General features: G+C 42.2%; 1 protein-coding gene across 1 annotated transcript in view; it reads left to right on the plus strand.

Moving 5' to 3' along the window:
• Positions 1-18748, plus strand: part of SLC38A3 (solute carrier family 38 member 3) — a 104153-nt gene that overhangs the window by 64514 nt on the left and 20891 nt on the right. Inside the window, exons 5-9 of the mRNA XM_060765752.2 lie at positions 8417-8490; positions 10386-10478; positions 10770-10851; positions 17604-17686; positions 18425-18483. Coding sequence (XP_060621735.1) covers positions 8417-8490; positions 10386-10478; positions 10770-10851; positions 17604-17686; positions 18425-18483 — 391 coding nt within the window. The remainder of the gene's footprint in view (positions 1-8416; positions 8491-10385; positions 10479-10769; positions 10852-17603; positions 17687-18424; positions 18484-18748) is intronic.

An 18748-nucleotide genomic window follows, 5' to 3' on the forward strand; every position in this document is an offset into this window, starting at 1 on the left:
TCAAGAAGTCATGCAATTTCATCACTCTTTTTTCTAAAATCTGTGGAAAGCTGTGTACAAATTCCCCACCCCAAATCTTCATATGTGGTATAGGCTGTCTCCTCATCTGCAGGAAAAGTTCTATCTTCTCTGTGTGCCTGACAACTAAGCAAACTCCCTGGAGATGAGTGATTATTATGACATGGGCATGAAAGTCTTTCTCCCTTGATGATGAGAGACTGAAATTGAACCCAGCTAGATTGGAGTGGGAGACCTTAATAAATTACAATCTGACATGGGTGAAACAGAAATATACATTCTCCAGATATCTTTGCCTCTGTCAATCGGCTCTTCATGACCTTTTCTTCCCAGGACTAAGTTCTTTCAGTCCTGTGTCATAATAAGCTACACAGTAGTGTTAGCACGATAGGCTGCCCCAGGTACAACCTGGACCAATACAAATATGACGTTTAAAGGTCACTGCACATAGGATAAGATGTCATATCATTTAAATAGTTCTATTTTCAAATCGCTTCTCCAAGTGCCATTATGTACCCATTACAGCAACAGCCTTGTACCAGGGATATCAATAAAGGCAAGGCAATCCCGGCATTTACAGGAATAATAAAAAAATGGGACTGGGAAGAAACTCCCCAAAAAAATCCAATGAAGAAACACATGGATGCAAGCACCAGTTCATTTTTAGAGAGGTCATATTCTGATTCATAGTGAGGAGCTGTTTGAGGTCCTTTCTACAGTGCCATTTAATCCATATTATCAAAACAGATAATCCACATTATCTGATTTGAATTTAATTTAATTTAATTATATGAGTCTACACTGACATATAATCCAGTTCAAAGCAGATAATCTGGATTTTATATAGCAGTGTAGAAGGGGCCTGAGAGACTTTTTGGGATATATATCTCCAATATAAAGACATGAGACATCTCCTGTAGCACCCCCACCCCAAAAATGCTACATTTTCACTGGGGCATTGAAAAGGTTTCTAGGATGTCTCTGAAGAAGATATTGCTGTGTGTGAAAAAAAGAATTGGGAATATCTCTGCAACATTCCCACTCTCCTTTGACACAGAAATGGCTGCTTTGGGGGGGGGGGGGTTTGCCACTCTAACAAGTTGGGATTTTGTAGGTTTGAGCATTTCATGATGCAAACAGAATTCCATTGCTGCAACAACCCAAAAAGTGGGTTACAATTCATATGCTGGGCTAACGCCATCATAAATCACTAACAGTTTACCAGCCAACATATACAGGAATTTGAAGTGACTGCTGCTCACAGAAATGGACAGAGAAACAAAGAATGTCCATAAAGCACACTCCTTGGGAGAACCAAAAGAGGTATCTCATTTATGGTGGCATCATTTTAGGTCTGTCTTTCCAATTTCTCCTTAAACAAGGTTGGCCATTGCCTTCCCATTAGATGGAGAGAGAGAGTGGCTTACCTAAGATCACCAAATTGGTTTCTTAGAACTCTGGCTTTTTGGAACCTCATCACATGGGCAAAAAGCTCCATCCTAGGAAACTGTCAAGATGTTGCCAGGACAGATCCCATCATATGATGCAGGGCTACTTCCGCTAAGACTCCATCCAAGCTCCATGCACATTGTGTCTTGGCAGCATGCTAAGCAGCAGCTCCCAGCTCATTGAGTAAGCCTGGGACAGCGTGGGTCAAGCCAGGCACAGACGGGAAACCACATAGGAGCTTAGAGGGCAATGTGGGGTGCTGTCCAATGGTTTCCAACAGTGTCTAAGAGATTCGTCCCTCTGCCCAATGTATTCCCCTGCTGTCCCCTGGCTTAAGGACCTCCATGTGATGGGGTCCCTGGACTCCCAGTCCAACAATTAAACAAAGCATCTGGCCATTAACCTGCTCTTTGTATTCCCAAATCCCTGTCTGCCAGTGCTTGCCTCTTCTCTCATCATGTGCAGTCTGAGAAGAGAGAATTTGCAAGCACATGTAGAAACATGTGTAACACAAATGCACACCTACACATTTAATTAAGAACCTCCCTTTTTAGTTTAGACTAATTAGGCATTTCTAAGATGCTAAGTGAAAAATGAGGTAACAGCTGGCTGGAAAGCTTGTTAGGAGTATTGTCGAAGGCTTTCATGGCCGGACTCACTGGGTTGTTGTAGGTTTTTTCAGGCTATATGGCCATGTTCTAAAGGCATTTTCTCTTGACATTTCGCCTGCATCTATGGCAAGCATCCTCAGAGGTAGTGAGGTCTGTTGGAACTAAGAAAGTGGGTTTATATATCTGTGAAATTACCAGGGTGGGACAAAGGACTCTTGTCTTCTGAAGCTAGGTGTGAATGTTAGGAGTGTCTGTGAGCTGAAAGTACATTAAACCATTTATTATTGTAGTGGGGATGGATGGAATTGACCCAGGCATGTAGCCGGGGGGGGGGGGGCTTGAGGGGCTTCATCCCCCCCCCCGAAATTCTCATGGTGGTTCGCGAAAAGGCCTTACTGGTGCATTATTTAAACTGTTATGTTTATTCATATCATGATCTGATCACCCTACTCAATATATCCCATATGCGTTATGGGCGTTAGATACGATCGCACCTGAACGCCCCATCTCGTTGCGCCGTGACAGGCCATCTCCTTGGTTCACCGAGAAGCTGGCTGTGATGAAGCATACGAGAAGGGGGCTAGAGCGCAAATGGAGGAAATCTCAAGTTGTATCTGATCGAGCACGGGCTAAAGCCTCTCTTAAGGCATATTCCGTGGCTATACGGGTGGCCAGGAAATCATTCACGACCACCCGTATAGCATCTGCAGCAAATAGATCATCGGAGCTGTTCCGGGTCGTGGGGGAACTCCTCCACCCACCTGTGGTGGAGGAGGTCGCTGATGACCCTGCAGCTCGGTGTCGCGATTTCGCACACCATTTTGCAGGTAAAGTCGCCCAGATACGTCTTGAGCTCGACTCCAATTCCATCGTAGTGCCAGAAGAGGTGACGGAGGCACCTGCTTGTCCAACCTTGTGGGATTCTTTTAGGCTTGTTCTTCCTGAAACCGTAGAGGAGATTCTTGGGGCTGTGAGGGCGACCACCTCTTCTCTGGACCCATGCCCATCTTGGCTCATTAAATCAGCCAGAGGGGGGTTGCTTGACTGGTTTGTACCGATTATCAATGCATCGTTGGAGCAAGGGATTTTTCCATCTAACTTGAAGCAGGCTGTGGTTCGCCCACTCCTCAAAAAAGCTTCCCTTGACTCCACGGTGCTGAGTAACTACAGACCGATCTCCAACCTCCCCTTTCTGGGTAAGGTGCTAGAGCGGGTGGTCGCCTCCCAGCTCCAGAATTTCCTAGACAACACCAACTACCTAGATCAGTCACAGTCTGGTTTCAGGCCTGGTCATGGCACCGAGACAGCCTTGGTCGCCTTGGTGGATGACCTCCGCAGAGAGCTGGACAGGGGGAGTGTGACTCTGCTGGTTCTCTTGGACATCTCAGCGGCTTTCGATACCATCGATCATGGTATCCTTCTGGGTCGTCTCTCCGGGATGGGCCTTGGGGGCACGGTTCTGTCGTGGCTCCAGTCCTTCCTGGAGGGACGAACTCAGATGGTGAAGCTGGGAGACGCCTGCTCTGACCCCTGGCCTTTGACCTATGGGGTCCCGCAAGGCTCTATTTTGTCGCCCATGCTTTTTAACATCTACATGAAACCGCTGGGAGAGGTCATCCAGAGTTTTGGAGTTGGGTGCCATCTCTACGCGGATGACACACAACTCTACTACTCCTTTCCACCTAATTCCAAGGAGGCTTCTCAGGTGCTAGACGAGTGCCTGGCCGCTGTGTCGATCTGGATGAGGAAGAACAAGCTGAAGATCAATCCCGACAAGACAGAGGTCCTCCTGGTCGATCGTAAACCGGATCGGGGTATAGGGTGGTCACCTGTGTTGGACGGGGTTACACTCCCCCTAAAGCCACAGGTCCGCAGTTTGGGTGTCCTCTTGGATTCTTCGCTTACACTTGAGGCTCAGGTGTCGGCGGTATCCGGGAGGGCCTTTGCGCAACTGAGACTTGTGCGCCAACTGCGACCATACCTCGTGAAGGCTGATCTGGCCGGGGTGGTCCATGCCTTGGTCACCTCTAGAATGGACTGCAATGCGCTCTACGTGGGGCTGCCCTTGAAGACGGCTCGGAAACTTCAATTGGTCCAGCGGGCAGCAGCCAGGATGCTAACCGGGGCTCATTATCAAGAGAGGTCTACCCCTCTGTTTAAGGAGCTCCACTGGCTACCATTTATTTTCCGAGCCCAATTCAAGGTGCAGGTGCTTACCTACAAAGCCCTAAACGGTTTGGGACCACCCTACCTGCGTGACCGCATCTCCATCTACGAACCCACACGCTCGCTCCAGTCATCTGGGGAGGCCCTGCTCGTGATCCCACCCACATCGCAAGCGCGCTTGGTGGGGACACGGGACAGGGCCTTCTCTGTGGCAGCCCCCCGACTTTGGAACGCCCTTCCAAAAGATCTCCGACAGGCCCCTACTCTAGCTGTTTTCAGAAGGAATTTAAAAACTTGGCTATTCCGTTGTGCCTTCTCAGACTAGGAATCCCCACCCCAAGTCCTAGTAGCACCTTAGCATAACTAATCGTCGCTGCACACCGCACTTTTAATCCTACGTGCCTCCTGCCATTTCAGCACTTGTAACCTTTGTACCCCATTGCGCCGGCCGAACCAGTTTTTAATAATGTCTTGATGTACTGCCATTGTCGTTATTTTGCTTATTGTTTTGATTTGCTTTGCTATTGTTGTGTTATGTTTTCTATTGTATTGTGTTTTGAGGCTTCGGCCTGTGTAAGCCGCATCGAGTCCTTCGGGAGATGCTAGCGGGGTACAAATAAAGTTAATAATAATAATAAATAATAATAATAATAATAATATGCATGGGGGTATTGGGGTAATGATACAAAAGGTTTGCTAGGCTAGACCCTCTTTCACTCAGACTCAGCCCCCCCCCCCCCGAAACGAAATCCTGGCTACGGGCCTGAATTGACCACATGAGTCTCTGGCCAGTTCATGCTGTTAACTAATACAACTTAGCATGATTCTCACCCCTCTGATTTAATTTATGTTTCACATTTCTCCCAAAACTGGAAATATTTTGACATCTGTTTTTTATTTAGGACCCTTTGCAAGAATTATCCTAAAGGACACAAAGACTATCTTTAAAGGTCTTCATCACTTGCCATAAGACAGGACTGGGCAAAGCTCAGGTTCTGTGCTACATGCTACCTCTCAGACACTTTTTGAAGCCTTCAAGGGTGTCTACGCCCTCATTTCCCCCACCTCAAATAGACAAATGTGTAGTAGTTTGAACATTGCACCAGGAATCTGGGAGATTAGAATATGAATTCCTCCTTAGTCCTAGAAGCCACTGGGTCACACTGTTAGCATCATATGAAGGCAAGAGCAAATTTCCTCTGAATAAAACTTTCCAAGAAAACCCCTGTGATAAGGCTGCCAAAAATCATAAACAACTTAGAGGTACATAACAATAAACGGTGGAGGTGGGACCAAGCTTATTTGCCCGTTCACCATATTTTCAGGCATTTCCCCATCTGTAAGCCTTCCTTCAACCTTTCTTCAAACCATAAAGTCCATTGAATATTTAAGCATTAGGTCCCAATCTTAGAATGTAATAGACTGCCTGTTATGGCTCAATTTGGCATGAATTATAGTTCAACAGCACTTAGGAATCCATGGGTTTGAACCATTGAATGCTTTATTAAAGAAAATTCATGCAAAGACTTAACAGATGAGTATATTTCTAGCATAGTGGTGGTATTTATGGTTCAGTTACAAGATGCAATCATGATTTTTATGTGTATGTGTGTGTGTTTTAGTCATGTGCATATGTATGCATATACATCAAAAATAGACTGAGGCTAGAAATAGCTTATAAAGAGCTAAAAAAAAGTATGCGGCCAAGAAAAATAAAACAAGTAGTGTGACTATGGTTCAGACAGTGAACTTGAAGACCTGGGAAATGGGATCAGTGATATGTGTAGAGATTTGGATAGCTACTTCTGGACAAAAAGGAAATGAAATAAACACTGGGAAATGCTTCCATTAAGTTTGGCTTATGATAAGATTGCTGTCTTAAATATGCATGACAAATGGAATATTTCGCCATTGATACTCTCATCTGAAGTTAACAACACAATGAAGATTGTAGGTCAGCCACAATGAAAACTGGTGGGGGGGAGATCTGTTTATGGTTGCATAAAAAGGAAATTATAGTAAGTGATGCTTGTCCCATGACTATGTAAGAAGCAACACTTGCTGAAAACATGTCTTCTATACAGCCATTAAAGGGATAGGAGTCCTTTCCAGTTGGCAATGATTCATTGTTGTTGTTGTTGTTGTTGTTGTTGTTGCTGTTCTTTTCCTTCAAGTTGTTTCCCACTTATATTAACACCAAGGTGATCCCATCATGGGATTTTCTTGGCAATATTTATTCAGAGTGGTTAGCCCTTGTTATCTTTCCCAGTGGAGTAACATGAAGGGGTGGCAAAATGATACTGTTTGAGGCACCAGATCTAGGAATGTTACGTCATCTGGCATTCAGGAAGGGATCTGGCATCTCTTAAAAGGCAGCTGGGACACAATTATGCCTATAAACGTCATTCATTAGGGGAACTAAACTGTTGTTCTGGGCAACCCCTGAGCCAGTGGATTCAGTGCAGATCTGAATCGGAAGCACTCATTGAGTCTTGAATGACTCACAGACCAGAAGGAGAGGAACTAATGCTGGAAGAGTGGCATTACTAACTCAGCTGGACAGGGGGTTGTGATACCTTTAATGCTCCATGACAGGACTAAACCCTCACTCTAAGCAACATACAGCCTTCTCCTGTTGCCAGAGCATGATGCTTCTTTTCCCCTGTGTCCACGCACAGATCTTGCTCTATATTCTCTTGGCTTATGCCCCAGTACTCTATCCCTTGGATTTAATTTCTCACCTTTTGCAAATGAATTGTTACATAATAAAATGGTATTAGAGCAGTGAGCAAGGACCTCTTCCTACAAGATAGTAAAATCATTATAGGTACCATAACCTATTAAATGCTGTCCTTGTGCTGGATCTTCATGTCCATCATGCTGCCTTTCGCTTTCCGCACCCTGACCTGTGAGCTTACATAGTATCGAGGAAGAGGAGTAAACAACATAAACAGATGGCAGAGCCTCAATGTACTTTTTTAAAAAAAAAACACATTTGTTTTTCATCTGCTCCGTACAATCTAGGCAGTGTTTCTATTGTGGAAATGTACCTTTTCCCTTATATACTGCAAAGAGCGTTTGTTTTTGTTTTTAAAGGGGGGTGGATATTATTCCTTCCTCTAATGTAGGAGTGCAGCCCCCCCCCCCAAGCCCTCAGAATTGAAAATGTTCAACTGAAAGAAAACTTTAAAAATGAAAAAATCCAGTGTTTTCATGAAAAAAAATACTTCCCTCTCTCACAAGCTTCCAGTACAGTACAGTAGGAATTAACCAATTCCAGCCAATTCCACAACCAACATTGCATGACTTCCCATCACTCCAGGAAGCAAGCACGTGAGGGATGCCCCTTTAGTAGTTGCTCAACAACCTCCTTGCTGGGCCCCCCTGGTGTGTTGTTGTTGAGCTATAGCTAAAACCCTAAGCACACTCAACCAGCATGTGATCACCATATTGTGAAACTTTTTTTGTAATCACTCTCTCACATAAGTCCAATAAGCATTCAGATCTCACGAAGTAGCTTTGCTCTTTGGATGACAAGTGTTCTACTCCTCTGTTGGAGGCCCTCTGTTGGGGGTGCTTTGAAAGCAATTGTCCTGCTTTTTGACAGGGGGTTGGTCTGGATGGCCCACAAGGTCTCTTCCAACTCTATGATTCTATGATTTCTCCCTACATCTAACACTAAAGACAACCACCAAGACTAGCATTATGCAACATTTAGTCTTAGCATGAGGTTCCCAGGTGCAGACACAGATGTCTGTGTGTCTTCTTACAAGAAGATTGTCACTGCCGTACCTCTAGTTCAGCATTCCATAAATGGATGCCCCTCCAGAGCTGTTTATCTTTCCATTAATCAGAGATTGCAAAGCCTGATGGGAGTTGTAGCCTAATCTCCTGGAGGGCACCAAGGTGGGAAAGACTGTTCTAGCTTGTGTGAATATATGAATGCCCTTGATATTAAAGCTTGTGGGAGTACTACATCAAGGTCAAGGAGCTCGTGGGAGTTTTACATTGGTATGTGTTTCTGCTGGACCTGCAGAAAACTCTCAGAAGTTGAAGACCACAGCCATTCTATGTTAGAAGAGTTCTGTGATTCTATGAAAATTCTCTGTCCTGTTGGTTGGGATCAAAGCTTGAAAAGCTCCCCAGATGATAGTTTCCTCTTTTTCTTCTAGATTTCTCTTGACTGCTGTAGCACTGTTGTCCAGTTACTCCATCCACTTGCTGCTCAAATCCTCAGGAATTGTCGGTAAGTGTTGCAAACCTGTATAAAATACCATAATTGATTTAGACTCGTCTCACTTTTCTCCCATGGTATAATCTCAGGGCATTTCTCATAACTATCTTGCTGGAAATGAGTAGGCTTCACTTGGGGCCTCATCATAAAGGCCAGGCGAAGTGTCCTGCTTCACCTGGCATCTGGGAGAAAAGAGAAGGGCAGTAGGGTGAATCTGTCACATGCACACAGCTCCCTCTTAGTGGTGCTTTCTCCGTCACATGGGGAAAGTGTTGTCCTCCCGGCAAGGCCTTGTGCTGGCTCCATTGTAAAGCATCCAGCAATGTTAAATTCACCCTGTCTGATGAGGTCGATGCCAGATTGAGATGGGAGACTACCTGGGGATTCCACATATGCTCCTGAGTACCATGAAGGAACAAGCTGGGCATGAATAAACTAAATGAAGTAAAACTGTGGCCTTTTGCATCTTTGACCTCCTATGAATTTGTGAGGTTTATGATCAGAGAGTTGTTGCCCTTCCAGTTCTCACTCTAATTCTATCGCAAGTGTTACTCTGCTATAATCTATACATATAAAAATGCTCTGTGCATAATGAGTACCTTAAAAACAAAAGAACCAATTAACGAAATCACACCAAATTTGGCAACAAAACGTCTCACAACATAAGGAGGGACCCTCACTCAAAACATTACAATTTTGTCATTTGGGAGTTGTAGTTCCTGGGATTTATAGTTCACCTACAATCAAACAGCACTCTGAACTCCACCAATGATGGAATTGAACTAAACTTGGCACACAGGACTCCCTTGACCAACATAAAACTCTAGAAGGGTTTGGTGGGCATTGACCTTGAGTTTGGGAGTTGTAGTTCACCTACATCTAGAGAGCACTGTGAACTCAAACAATGATGGATCTGGACTAAACTTGGCACAAATATTCCATGTGCCCAAATATTAACATAGATGGAGTTTGGGGGAAATAGACATTGACATTTAGGAGTTGTAGTTACTGGGATTTATAGTTCACCTACAATCAAGGAGCATTCCGAGCCCCACGAACGATGGAATTGGGCCAAATATCCCACACAGAACCCCCATGACTGTTAGAAAATACTGTGTTTTCTCATGGTCTTTGGTGATGCTTCTGACCCCCCCCTGGTGACCCCCCCCCCGGTCTTGACTTCCCAGGTTGAGAAATGCTGTCTTAAGGCCACCCGGTCCAACTCCCTTCACCAGGGCAAGAAAACATAATCAAAGCCCTCCTGACAAAGGGTCATCCAGCCATTCACACACATACATATATGTATATGACAGATGCAGTATCAAAGATTTGAAAGTGGACCCTAAAGAAGTCGCCTAAGGGCTGAGAAGAGCGGTATACAAATAAAGTAAATAAATAAATAAATAAGGACAATGATATGTTGCATGTTCTGGAGTAGGCAAACCAGACAATCTCCACATCTACACTGGCAAAGAAACAGCAAGAAATACTGTTTACCCACAAGCAGAAAGAAATTACATATATTAGAAACCAACACTTTCTCATTACTTTATTTTCCAGATCACCAGACTGGGCCACAGCAACGCGTGGCAGGGGATCGCTAGTAACATATAAAAATGGATCCTATAGTGCCTGTCAATGTTTTCTCCTATATTATTTAGCAGTAGAATAGTTCTTTACTTGAACTTTTAGGGACTGTGAAGAATTCGGACTGCTGTCAATTCACTGTGCTTGATTTCTTAAAGTCACCTTCTAATAATCACTTTCATTCTTGCTGTGTTGCCTGAGATTTTGCCCAAGAGCGATGTGTCTTGTACAAATATGAGTCACTTATCCTCTCCCTCCCTCCCTCCCTCCTTTTCTCTCTCTCTTTTGTCCTTGTCTGTTAAATTGTGATGTCGTGTAAGGAATCCGCGCCTATGAACAGTTGGGCTACAGGGCATTTGGAACTCCAGGGAAATTGGCTGCTGCTGTTGCTATAACACTACAGAATATCGGAGGTAAGAAGGAAATGGAGACTGCGCCTCTGTTTTCTATCCTCTGTGAATGCCTCTTATCTATTCTCCTAAGATAGCAGGGCTGGGGATGAGGTAGTCCTCCCAGTGGTAGCTCCCATCATCCCTCAACATTTGTTGTGCTAATCAATGATGATGGGACTCGAAGTCCAACAAAATGTAGAGCTCTACATGATCACCACCTTTGTTGTCCGGGAGTGAATAATCAATGACACCAATAGGGACAGTGTTGCCAAGCAACTTTTCTTCTGATATTATGTCTCCCTCCCTCCTCAGCCATGTCAAGTTACCTGTACATTGTGAAATCTGAAGTGCCTCTGGTTATCCAGACCTTCCTCAACCTGGAGGAGAAAACAACGTGAGTGTCTCTTGGCTGGCTCATCTCCCATTTACCTCAGCATGATTATTTTTTCACCAGTAGACCATTGTGTTCATCACTGTACTCAGCAGAGGCTATGTTGTTTGGGGGTGACTATTTGTATCTGTACTTTCAGATGGATTCTAGGTCGGGGCTGTAGGTCTCCTGGACATCCAATAATAGGCCCTTATTAAGGGCCAGAGGGATGGGAAAATCTTGGAGCTGTGGCCCTCAAAATACTTATGCTAAGCTTTGCTAAGGCCTTTTTTCATCTCTTGCAAGCACCTTTCCCCACCTAGTTGATTGTTTCTCTCCCGCCCACACCTCCCCAGCTTTCTCCCTCCTTCCCAAGGGCTCAGCTCTAGTTCACATCTTTCTCTCGTAGCACAGAGATTTGTCTCCTGCTGGGCAGCCTGTCACAGGGATTAAGCCACTACTATTTTTGATTGACGCCAGTGCTGAATAAACCCTTTGCATAGGATTAAACCAGAGTGAACTTCCAATCCTTGCACGATGCATCATTTCCTCCACAGCGTCTGTCCTGGATGCAGCAGCTGTATTCGTGCTTCTGCTCACAACACATCTTCTGCTATGCAGCATTTGAGAAAAAGAGACCAAACCTTTCTGCTTATTGATGCATTAATATTTCTATTAGGCAGTGGCCATTTTCTAGAATAGAAAATGGGTTTGCAGTATTGCTCCTAAAAATACTTTGTGTCCACCTTAAACAAGGTGAGAACATGACTACTTGGATTCTTCTCACATTCTGTGTGATTGACATTCCATCTAATTCTACAACCAGCCATGTTTATTGTAGCTTTTGTCTAGGAAGGAGTCAATAATTCACTAAAATGGTAACTCTTGAGTACTAAGGATCAGGCATTCAGTACCTAATCCCATGACTACAGGGTCTGGAAATGCACATGACAGGAGGGCATTTAAGTGAATGTATATATGTATCTATATATGTATGTGGGTGACAGTGTATGTATGTTTGTGGCTGATTTCCTCCAGAGCGTCCTGTGTCCCCCACCAATGGTGGATGTTTTAATGCATTTGTTTATTTATTGATATGTATATGTATATTTGGCATCTAATTGTTGCCTTTGTAAGGCCTCTCTTCAGGGTTGAGAAGGGTGAGGTACAAGTGTGGTAAATAAATAAATAAATGCTTTGGAAAATAGTGTGCATTTGGAAAATATTGTAAAGCAGACTTTTCTCATTAGAATACATTAACTCCAGTTTCAGTTTATCATAAACTTTGAGGACACCCCCCCCCCCTTTGCACACAAACACAGAAACCTCTTTTATAGTGACTTATATCCAACTCACTCCTCCATGTCCCTTCTGAAATGATCTCTTTTAAGCCTTACAGCTATAGTCCAAAAATTAGCTTTTCCAAGTTTTGGTTCAAAGTGAGCAGGAGAGGCAATATAGGAGAATCATTGATACTATGTTACCCAGGGATATAGATGACCCGCAGGTTTGCAAGGCAAGCTTTTCAGATTCAGACTGAAGGGACTGTAAGACTCTATAGGCAAGAAAGGTCTACTGTCAGCCCCTACTTTCCCCCTTTGAAGATCCCACCTCCTAGCTTGTGCCACACTGAGGTGGTTTCTATTCTGCCCCTTCATGTTCAAAAACTCAGTGGTGCAGAAACCAAGACATTTTGAGAATCACCATTTTTGATTGTACAATGATTTTTTAAAATTATTGTATGCCTTAAAATAATTTTTAAATTTATGTTGGTCATAAGGCAAACAAATCCAAGGGTTTTCATGGCAAGATTTGTTAGGGAGGGGGAGGTTGTCATTGCTTAACCTCTGCAGCTGAGAGGGTGTGATTTTCCTAAAACCACTCACTGAGTTCCAATGGTTGAACAGGAAGTTCTAGTCCAACACTCAAACTGCTACACCACATTGGCTTTCAAGGAATTCTTTACCTTTTAAAACATTGTGCAATGTATACATTTTTTGCATGTGCATCTTAGTTGTAGGGATAGAGGTGTAAAAAATCCCAGTCTCTATTTTGTTTGCTTTCTCAATTCCACCTTCATTGTCTTCCCAGACTTGTTTTGTATCAGGTTGTTGCACTCTTATGTTTTTTCCTCAGACTGAAAATAATGAATTTTTAAAAACACATTTCCCCTCATTTGAGCCTAAATTGCACAATTTATCTAATTTATTCCACTGTTCCCATTGTCTAAAACATGTTTCTGCCTTTCCCCCCTAAATCTTTGACAATTTTAGCTTTTGCATTTTAAAGTTTGCACTTTCTTTTGGGTGCACCTTGCAAGGCTTGAAATATGCAGATGTTTTGAGGAAGGTGAAAGTATTTTGCAACAAGTCTCTGGAAAATGCTAATGCTAAGAAAATGCTAAGAAAATGCTATCTTGGATGACAGAATCAAGTCCAATGCAATTTCTTTTCTTCTGCAGATAGGGCATAACTCTCTGCCTAACTAAAACTATTTGCTCCATGGCTACCTCACAAAAAGATATGTGAAATAATGAAAAATAAAAGAACAAGGATCATCCTCAGTCATATATAGACCATATCACAGATTAAAACCAGGTTATATGTGGCAAAGGAACAGCAGAGTATGAAGAAGATGGAAAAAGTTGCTAATGAGAGATCTTGGCGCTTTGCTTTCACCAGCGCCTCTTAGGAAGAGCATGATTCTGCACCCTCCTCTCCTCCCACTGAGATCTGCAGCAATGAAATTAGCTGGAGATGAAGGAGGAATGTGGGAGATGGAGAAAGAAACTGGGTTATTTGAAAAAGAAATGAAAACGTAGGCTGACAGAGGATTAAATGGGACCGACCTTCTTGAATCAGGACAGTTAGAAGATATAGTAGAAGAGCAAGGAAGAAAGGAGGGGTCAAAATGAAGGGAGGAAGATCAGAAATACAAACCTCGCCTGCCCTGGTTCCCAAAGCAAACCATCTCATCTCGCTTACTCGAAGAGAAGCTGATTTTATGACAACTGACAAGGAGAACAGCTATGGGGCAGAAAGGTCCAGCATGATGAGTAGAAATTAGTGAGGCAGCCTATATCCAGAAAGGAAGACATATTGAATGTCATGCTGTACACAACTAGAAGTCCCTGGAGGGTCTCTGCGGTGAGCAGCTTTATTGATCTTCAAACCAAGGAGTTTAGTGCAAGCTGAGCCCCACTGAGATCCAAGGCATATCAAAGCTGTTTGACACTGATTTTCAAGAGAGTCCATGCAAAGGTCATTGTTTGTCTTTTCCACAGGCACTTCAGGGCTCAGCTTAGCCAGTTACCAGAAGTGTGTGCGGGAGCTAAAAACAATAGGCCATTTCATTTCCTCTAAAAACTCATAGAAACATACTTTTTGTTCCCACGTTGGGCCAAAGCTCAAGGTCAACAAGATTTTTACATTAGGGGCTTCCAGAGTATATCCTGCATTGTCCCTCACTGGCTAGAATTTATAGCAATGACTCAAGGGCTGACATCTAAGGCAACCAAATTTAGAGGCAGATCAGTACATCTGAACTTGTAAACATTAGATTTTTTGGACTTCAGCTCATAGAATTCCTCCATTCAACAGGGAATTGTCATCCTCTAAACATAATTTTCTCAGCTCTGTCTTAAGCAGGGCTCATACTGGAATTTGAAACATGGTTGCTAATAGGAAAATTATTTATTTATTTATTATTTATTTATTATTTACACTTGTTAACCGCCACTCTCAGCCCGGAAGCGACTCGTGGCGGTGTACATAACACAAAAAGACAACAATTTACAGTAGCATAAGACAATACACAACATATAAAAATCTGCTTCGTCTAGTTTAGGTCACAGCCAGTCTCATAGTCATAGTCCATTCCAGTGGTCATTCCAAAAACATATCCCTAGTTGAAGGCCTTTTCAAAGAGCCAGGTTTTCAGGCCCTTGCGGAAGGCCATGAGGGAAGGCGCCTGTCTGATTTCAACAGGGAGGGAGTTCCACAGCCGGGGGGCCACCACCGAGAAGGCCCGCTCCCTCGTCCCCGCCAGGCGTGCCTGTGAGGCAGGCGGGACCGAGAGAAGGGCCTCCCCGGATGTTAGTAGTGTTCAAGAGTTAGTTTGCAGATAGATCCTTACTTAAAGCCTATGTTCAAGGTCACAAAGAGAACAAATACTATCTAGAATGTAGATCAAGCTAATTGTAATTGCTCAAGAAACTAACAGGGTCCATCATCAGAACATTATTTTTATGTGACGTGATGTATACAGTTACAATATCTAGAAAAGTGAAATTATGTAATAAATTAGATGCTGAACAATAGTGGCATCTAATGGAATAATGCAATCAGCTTTAGAATATTGAGCTTGTTTGCAAAATGTCAAGTTTCCATATAATTTGGAATTGGGAGGAAAAACGTGATACAGAAACCAGGGGAGTGAAAGTTCCCAGGAAATGGTATTTCTGCAGCAAGGAAGGGAATAAGAAATAATAGCTTTGAAAACATGTTTAACTTGAAGACACTGAATTACTTTTCTTTCCTTAGCCACTCCTTATCCTCAAGCCCCATATACAGGTTGAGCATCTCTTATCCAGAATTATGAAATCCAAAATACACCAGAATCCAAAATTGTCCACATAGGTGGCTAAGATAATGACATCGTTGCTTTCTGATGGTTTAGTGTAAAGAAACTCTGCTTAATTCACAAAATTCTTTTATGAATTTTATGCTTAGACATTATTTCCATCTCCAACATAATTCATTATATATTATAGCAAATATTTCTAAATTTTAAAAAAATCCAAAATTGAAAACACTTTTAGTCCTATTGATTTTGGATAAGGGATACACAACCTGTACTGACCATTTGAAATACTACTTGGAGTCAGTTTTAGTTTTTGAGACCTTTCTGTTTGCTACCAACACATTTCCATTATATCCTTTATTATTGCATTTTCTGGATTCTACACTGTAGGGAAGATAATACAATTTCTCATTCCATTTTATTTTTGTTGAAGCTTTTAATCATATTATTTACAATTCTCAATTGAGTATTGATGCTAATAATTAGATAAATATATGTAATGCATAAATTTACAATTCTTGTGACTGCACTTTATCCTTTTTAAACATTCTATTTAACTGACTCCCTGCTGTCACTCCAGGATACCTAAATAAAGATTAGAAAACATACTTAACTATAAACTTGGTTTTGTTGGACATTTTCCATTTAACTTTCCAAACTCAAGTAGAAATATAAAAGCATTTATTTTAATTATCAAAGCCTGTTAAGAGCCAATACTTTGTTTTATTTTTTTCAAATACAATAAAAATGGTGTCCAATTGTTCTGAAAGTTCTGTATAAGTTTGTCTTTCAATATACATGAGGGTTTATCCATCTCTGTCAATTGAATCCATTTTAAGTAGCTAATCATCCACTGAATCATCAATTTCATTTTCTATATTAGAAAGAGCACTTAGGATATTCAACATAGGCTGGTTCTGATGTTTGTGTAGGTTAAGATGCAGCTTAAGGGAGATTTCCACAAAGTGCAACAAAGAAAGGCACATTACTATTCAATCAGAATAGTTTTCATTGATGAACTATATTATGCAATTGATAAATGTTCAGGTGGAAACTCGTAGACTTTTCCTCAGATCCTCAAACTATTAGGCAACATTCTGAAAAAGCACAGAAGTCTGAATCCTCATTTCCACTTGGTGCTACAGTCCAGGTTCAGGGGCAGTTTTTTCTACTTTGGAGAAACCTAGGTGCTTATGGTTTAATGTATAGTTTTAAACATATTTATTTATTTATTTATTTATTTACGATATTTCTATCCTGCCTTTCTTGAACCTGAAGGTGACTCAAGGCAGCTTACAACCCAGCAGCCATTCAATGCCATAACTATATACAGTATAAAATTTAAAGATTGAAATAGATTTATCAAATCATACAATAAAACCATTTTAAAACATATAAAAACCAATTTCTTCACTGTTTATCATGTTGTCCAAAAAACATCGTCTGAGCCATTCCATAATTCAGTTCCATATGAATCTGGATTTAATTCTTGTACTGCATTCCCAAAGGCTTGTTCAAAAAGCCAGGTTTTTGCTTTCCTGTAGAGGGTCAGGAGAGAGGGGGATTATCTAATATCTCTACGGTGGGAGCTCCACAGCTGAGGGGCCACCACTGAGAATGTCCTGTCTCTCATCCCCGACAACCATGTCTGTAAAGAAGGTGGGACCAAGAGCAGGGCCTCCCTGGGAGTTATCTTGTTTACATACAAGGGTAAAACAGCATTAAAGTAACAACACAATTAAATCCAGTCAGAATGTTACTTTAAAACAGATTTTTTTAAAACAGCACAGCCTCAAAAAAATACCTTTTTGTTGTTAGCAATCATTTCCCAAAGACTTGATGGAGCACAAAGGTCTTCACCAGTCACCAAAGAGACAGCAAAGAAGGAGCCGTCCTAGCTTTATTATGGACAGGTCCAAATCTTGGGGCAGCCACATAGAAAGCCCCCTTCCATGTTCACATTAAACATGCCTGTGAAGGTGGCAGGACAGAGAGAGAAGAAGTGCCTCCCCTGAAGATGTTGGGGCTGGGCAGGCTGATATGGGAAAGTACATTTCTTCAGATAGCTTGGACCTGAGCCATGCAGGGCTGTATTGATGCCTCATTCAGTGTTACATTTTCTAACCAAACTCTGTTTATATATAACCTCCTTCAAAATCCTGCAGATAATCTAACGTTGGCCTGTGTCATTTTAGGGACTGGTACATGAACGGCAATTACCTGGTGATCATGGTTTCCATCTCCATCATCCTCCCTTTGGCTCTCATGAAACAACTTGGTATGTCTTCCTAGGCAATGGGTGGGGAATCTAAGCATAACTTTATGATCTTATCTCACCTGCTATTTGAAAGTGATAAATGACTGAGTTTGGTCAACTGGGAAAGATCCAAACAGACTACTTGGAAGGGTGTTTTCTGTTTTTAATTTTGCTAAAACATGAAAAACATCTGTTTTTTTCATAAATACTGCAATGTCTTTCTCCAGTCCCATGTGTTTCTAGGGCAATTGATGGAAGAACTTTGTTTAGGGCTGTGGAACCATCAATTGGTTCCACAGTTGGTTCCTCTGTAAAGGGAGAAGACTAAAACCACAGCTCTTCATGATCAAAATATTCTCCACTATATTCAGGAAAGTGTACCTGAAAAACTGTTCCAAAAGCACCATTACTCCACTGAAGTTGGTACATATCAAGAAATTCAGCAGTGGATAGAAAGAATTAATGACAAATACCTTTACTCCATGGCAGTATCTTGGATCAGTGATTTCTAAACTTTGATCCTCCAGGTTTTTTGGATTTCAACTCCCAGCTGACTTGGCCAACAGTCAGACATTGTGGGAGCTGAATTCTAAAACATCTGGAAGACCGACATTTGGAAACCACTACCTTAGGTTCTGCCTTTGGATTGTGTTCAAAATCTGAGATTCAGGGCTCATAGGATCACTTCACACCTAAAAGGTAGAGAGATAAACACTATCCAGGGACTTTTCTGAAACTTCCTGTTTTCTCTTTTGCCAGGTTACCTTGGTTATGCAAGTGGTTTTTCTCTCAGCTGCATGGTCTTCTTCCTTATTTCGGTGAGTTGTTGAATAGTGAAATATTCTTTATGACACTTTTTGTAATAACTTACATTACCTAAGCCAAGAAGGTCACTATGTAGCCTGGGGATCACAATAATGTCTCAGACTAACCTCCCAAGGGAATGGGCAATTTTTGGTAGGTACATATTGAAAAGGGGGGCCTCGGAATCCTGAAAGCTATATGCCAAAAAGAGAAACATTTTGATGTTCTCTGATTTGTGAAAGTGCAAAAAAACAGAGTTACAGTTAAACAGCAAGAAGA

The sequence above is a fragment of the Anolis sagrei genome, chromosome 2 (genome assembly GCF_037176765.1).
Source record: "Anolis sagrei isolate rAnoSag1 chromosome 2, rAnoSag1.mat, whole genome shotgun sequence".
Lineage (NCBI taxonomy): Eukaryota > Metazoa > Chordata > Lepidosauria > Squamata > Dactyloidae > Anolis > Anolis sagrei.